At 48.9% G+C, this 5,632-nt stretch overlaps 1 protein-coding gene across 1 annotated transcript; it reads left to right on the top strand.

The window, feature by feature from the left end:
• Positions 1-107: 107 nt before the first annotated feature.
• EEF1A1 (eukaryotic translation elongation factor 1 alpha 1) lies at positions 108-3,734 on the top strand. The gene is made up of 7 exons (XM_026051262.1): positions 108-322; positions 1,206-1,385; positions 1,509-1,805; positions 2,061-2,211; positions 2,360-2,616; positions 2,812-3,046; positions 3,330-3,734. Exons 1-7 carry the CDS (start codon positions 179-181, stop codon positions 3,452-3,454), a joined length of 1,389 nt encoding a protein of 462 aa, XP_025907047.1. The 5' UTR covers positions 108-178; the 3' UTR covers positions 3,455-3,734.
• Positions 3,735-5,632: the final 1,898 nt, after the last annotated feature.

The raw sequence follows: 5,632 nt of genomic DNA, 5'->3' as shown, positions 1-5,632 counted from the left end.
CCGCCATCCCGGGCGCAGCGCACGCGGCCGCCATCGCGGTCTAGTGCCCCCTTCCGCCCGCCCCTCCGCGGCCTCTCACCGGCTCCTTCCCTCCCGCCCTCCGTCCCGCCCGCCCGCGGCGGCTCCCAGGTGTCGCTTCTCCTCTGCCGGAAAGAAAGAACTCGACGAGCCATCCGCCATGGGAAAGGAGAAGACCCACATCAACATCGTCGTCATCGGCCATGTCGACTCCGGCAAGTCCACCACGACCGGCCACCTCATCTACAAGTGCGGGGGCATCGACAAGAGGACCATCGAGAAGTTCGAGAAGGAAGCGGCCGAGGTCGGTGGGCCCCGCGGGGCTCCGCGGGAGCGCGGCTCGGAGAGGGAGGCTCAGTCATAGGATTTAAGCCGAAAAAAGGCAGATTTCCTGCCCTGCGGTCACAAGGAGGCTCCTGGGTTGGAGTTGTGCCCCTGGTAGGAAAAATGGTAGTGTTTGTACGTGTGGAACCTGAACAGTCGGGTTGGCTGCGCACAGATAGGTCTCTTGTGCTGGCTGTAGGGCGGTAGAGTTAATGGTGAAAGGAGGGCAAGGGAAGGGTAGGCCCAGGCAACACCTGCACAGTAATGGTAACCTGGGATTGGAGTTTGGTTTTGCTTAAAAAAAGACATCTTAAGGTCTTTTGTACATTTAATTGAAGATAAAATTGAAGGTGACCCAAGTGCACCTGGATTTCACTACTGCAGTTCATAGACTGATAATCTGTTTTAACAAAATGGTTTTTTTTCTTACTTCTGTGTAGTTTTGGAGGTCAAGTCTTTAAAAAAAAAAAAAGTTTTAGAAAGTGAAAAAACTTGAAGTTTGCACAAGAAGTAGTTGAAACAATGATCGTGGCAGGGATTGCATTGCTGGGAAAGCAAAATTTCTAGAGGACACTTGATAGGGGGACGTAGCTTAACAAGGTTTTACTTGTAATGTGTTAGAACCTCTAACAAGCTGTCAAGAGGGCTAAAGTGTCAACAGGTTAAGTAACAGAAAACCAGTTGGCATCTGTCACTAGTGGTGCCAGATGAACCTGGGCCAGAGTTCTGCAAGCAATGACTTCTTTCAGCATAGGTTACAATTATTTTTAGATTTCTGCCCTTTATTCACTGTCTATTTCATGATTATTTTTTTCTGAACTAAGCTGGAGTATTAAATTTTTTTTTTCCCTCTTGGTCTGTAGATGGGCAAGGGTTCCTTTAAATAYGCCTGGGTCTTGGACAAGCTGAAAGCTGAGCGTGAGCGTGGTATTACTATTGATATTTCGCTGTGGAAATTCGAAACAAGCAAGTACTACGTCACCATCATTGATGCTCCTGGACACAGAGACTTCATCAAGAACATGATCACTGGAACTTCTCAGGTGTGTGCATAGAACGAAGGATTTCAGGAGCTGGGGAGACGGCTTTTTAAGTGTTCGCATATCTGTGACCGCCTAATGTAAGCCTGTGTTAATGAGAGTCTCTTCCCCTTCTCTCTTTCCAAGGCCGACTGTGCTGTCCTGATTGTTGCTGCTGGCGTTGGCGAGTTCGAGGCCGGTATCTCCAAGAACGGGCAGACCCGTGAGCACGCACTTCTGGCCTACACGCTGGGTGTCAAGCAGCTCATCGTCGGCGTCAACAAGATGGATTCCACCGAGCCGCCCTACAGCCAGAAGAGATACGAAGAAATCGTCAAGGAAGTCAGCACTTACATCAAGAAGATTGGCTACAACCCAGACACTGTAGCTTTTGTGCCAATTTCTGGTTGGAATGGAGACAACATGTTGGAGCCCAGCTCTAACGTAGGTTTCAAGTTTTGCATTAAGAGCTTAATGTATCGTAGTAGTCTTACTAGTTCCTGTGATGGTAAAACACACGTGCGTTCTGATAGTTTAGATTTACTTAATAGATGTGGAGGTTGAAGTCAAGTTGTTTCACTTGACAASTTAGAAGCCTGTAGTACTGTTGTGGGATAATGCTAGAATAAAAGCTGCTAGGTCTGTCCTAGCCCTATGCCATTGAAGCCAGGGATTAAYTTGTGCCCGTTTCTATTGCAGATGCCCTGGTTCAAGGGGTGGAAGGTTACCCGGAAGGATGGCAATGCCAGCGGCACCACCCTCCTCGAGGCTCTGGACTGCATCCTGCCCCCAACTCGTCCCACTGACAAGCCCCTGCGCCTGCCTCTTCAGGACGTCTACAAAATCGGCGGTGTGTATTCCCATGCTGTGCTCGGGATAGACAGGACAAAGGGATTCGTTTGCCTGAAATCCCTGGGAACYGTAGGAATGAGTCTGAAGTGGTTTTATTTCCATGGGGTCCCTCACCCAGTGASGTAAATGCCACATCTCTCTTGCAGGCATTGGGACCGTGCCAGTTGGCCGTGTGGAAACTGGTGTCCTGAAGCCCGGCATGGTGGTGACGTTCGCCCCGGTCAACGTTACAACTGAAGTGAAGTCCGTTGAGATGCACCACGAAGCCCTGAGCGAAGCTCTGCCTGGGGATAACGTTGGCTTCAATGTCAAGAACGTGTCTGTGAAGGACGTTCGCCGCGGTAACGTTGCTGGGGACAGCAAGAACGATCCTCCCATGGAAGCCGCTGGCTTCACTGCACAGGTAACCCCGGCAGCTCTTGGAGAAGGCCTGGAATGTAGCTCTGGGCTATGAGAGGGGAGCATCCTCCTCTTGCTTAGTTCAGGCTTAGCTCAGAAGTGACTCAGGCCTATGTTCTGAGATCTGTGCTTTGAGCAAATATAGAAGAGCTTTCCAAAGTATCTCGGGTTAACTTGAGCTTTTCCTGATTTTCTTTAGGTCATTATCCTGAACCACCCTGGCCAAATCAGCGCTGGCTATGCCCCCGTGCTGGATTGCCAYACTGCTCACATTGCTTGCAAGTTTGCTGAGCTCAAAGAGAAGATTGATCGTCGTTCCGGCAAGAAGCTGGAGGATGGCCCCAAATTCCTGAAATCCGGAGATGCTGCCATCGTCGATATGATCCCTGGCAAGCCGATGTGTGTCGAGAGCTTCTCCGATTACCCCCCTCTGGGTAAGGGCTCCACTAGCGTGTTGAACACTGACCTGAGGAGTTAAACACACACTCTGATTCCTGGGATGGCAGAGCAACCTGTACTGCTTTTTGCGGAACAGGGATTGAAAGGTGCTAGCTCATAGAAACCKAAAAATAGCACCAGGTCTTAAAGAGGGTGCAGCAGCATAATGGTCCTGAAGGAGTCTGTGCTCCCTTCCACCAGGCCTCGTGCTGCTGCTGCGCAGGGAATGTCCAGGGAACGCAACRCCAGACAAAGTCTAACAGCGTTGTTTTGTTCCAGGTCGCTTTGCCGTGCGTGACATGAGACAGACGGTCGCTGTTGGTGTCATCAAGGCAGTTGACAAGAAGGCTGGCGGAGCTGGCAAGGTCACGAAGTCTGCCCAGAAGGCCCAGAAGGCTAAATGAAAATTCTGTACATCAGCTGCCACCTCAGTCTTAATCAGTGGTGGAAGAACGGTCTCAGAACTGTTTGTCTCAATTGGCCATTTAAGTTTAATAGTAAAAGACTGGTTAATGATTACAATGCATCGTAAAAGCTTCAGAAGGAAAGGAATGTTTGTGGACCATTTGTTTCGTGGCAGTTTAAGTTATTAGTCTTGAGAAAATTCGATAAATTTTTTAAAATGGAAACTTGACCAAAAATCTGTCACAGAATTTGAGACCATTAAAACAAAGTTCAATGCTACGTCTGTGTGTTCTTTGGAGGTAACAGTAGTGGCATTCTGTGATACATTGAGCAAACCAGGAAAAATTGGTCTTGTGGAGGAGAGAGAGCAGGGAGAGAAATTTAATCTTGGAAGGGCCAATCCGAGTGCTAGGTTTCGTGTTACTCTTGTACTTTTTTCCTAATTTTTCTAATTGCYCGATGTCTTTTCCAGGCAACTGGTAAATGGGCTTGTAGGTCTTCAGAGATAAAACGCAATTTAGAAAAAGCATTTAAAATGTAGTGACCTTTAATACCTAAATTACAAGTGTGTGTGTATATATGTTTGCATATATATATGTATATATGCACACGCACGCACTATAATGCTTCAGGCCCTTTCGGAGCCACTGTTACAGCATCTTCCCATGTTTTTGAGAGCAAAGATGAACAAGYAGCTACCGTACCTGCTTCACTCACCACTGTCCAGCGGGATGCTGTTCCTACCTGTCCCCTTCTGAATTTTTGAGCCCACCTTTGGGCGAGGGGTGGTCCCAGGCTGCATGGCTGGAATATGCAAGGTTGGTTCCTGCAGGGGTGTGGGAAAGGGATCCTGGCTGATGGTGTTGAGGCCACGCTGTAGGACTGCATTTGTGGTGGGCTTAGTAATGCTAAGCTAGAGCTTAGGATGGGGGGCAGTCATTTCAATTGGAACAGGGGAACTGGAGAGAGGCTGCAGAATATTACTGATTCCTAGGTGAATAATCCTCTGCAAGGAAAACACAGGGGCATAGGAAAGCCAGGTATAATAATGAGGATTTGGGGATACAACTAAAGACTGATTTTGGGTYGACGGAGAGGAGCAGTTAATGATTAACCAGCACACTTGCTTGCACAGTGACGGAGCGTTATTACCCAYTGAACAGGGCTTCCCCAGAGCCTCCCCACCTCCCGCACTGAAACCCTTATTTCTGAGGGGTTCCTGCTCTGGGACACCAGGGCCTGTTCCCTGTAACGCAGCTTTTCCAGAGCATGGCGCTTGCCGTGGCGCTGCTGCCCTGGGGTTTGTTCGGCGATCCCTCATAGCAACTCCCACCATTCCTGCAATTTTACCTTGGATAATYGAACAACTGCTGCCCTCTGCTTGCTTGTGGGGTTGGGCTATTTTTCTTCTTTGCTTGACCTCAGTGGTGAGCCCCATGAAGTTACTATGCGTTAGCCACGTGATTCCGAAAAGCAGAGGTAAGATGGGTTAAAATGCTTGAACGTGTGTGGAAGTGGATGGAATTTAATAAAGGCCTGAGAATACTTACTGTGTTCTGAAGTCTTGGTATCCCCGGACAACAAGCAGCTCATTTAAAACCAGAGATAGCTTTGCCATAATAGACAAGAGTGAAACTTTTGCCAAGTTTTTACGTAATTTTCAGTTAAACTAATGACATGCTGAAAGATTCCTCCCCTGCCCCAATAAAGGGCTTCATCAAAGTAATATATATACATATATATATATATATTTGGGATGAAAGGAAAAGCAGCCTTGGCACAACCCTGTCTCTGTGCAGCTCTGTGTCTGTTGAAGGTCTTCCTAACCCTCCTGTTAAATGTCAGTCTTAAAGGGGGAGGAAGATGCTGGGCACAGATGGGCACTGGGTAAATGTGCAGCATCTGGTCTGAGTTCCTCCGCAGTCCCTTTGTTTTCTTTGGACACTGTTCCCTTAAGCTGGGAGTTCTGGCCTTGTTCTGTGTTGGAAAGTGGCTGGCAATGAGAAACTGCCCGGAAGCACAGCCTTGAGGGGGAAGGAAAACTCTGGCAGGAATCAGGGAAGCGCAGCCTGGAAGCAAAGCAAAGCCCAGGCAGGAATCAGGGYGGGAATGAGCTCGGCCGAGGCAGTGGGAGGCCAAGGGGGACCCTTCCTGGTCCACTGCGAGTCGGGGCTCCT

Source organism: Nothoprocta perdicaria, unplaced genomic scaffold (genome assembly GCF_003342845.1).
Source record: "Nothoprocta perdicaria isolate Ctin4 unplaced genomic scaffold, notPer1 scaffold_74, whole genome shotgun sequence".
Lineage (NCBI taxonomy): Eukaryota > Metazoa > Chordata > Aves > Tinamiformes > Tinamidae > Nothoprocta > Nothoprocta perdicaria.
The sequence above is the reverse complement of the archived record's forward strand: the minus strand, read 5'-3'. Positions and strand labels throughout refer to the sequence as shown.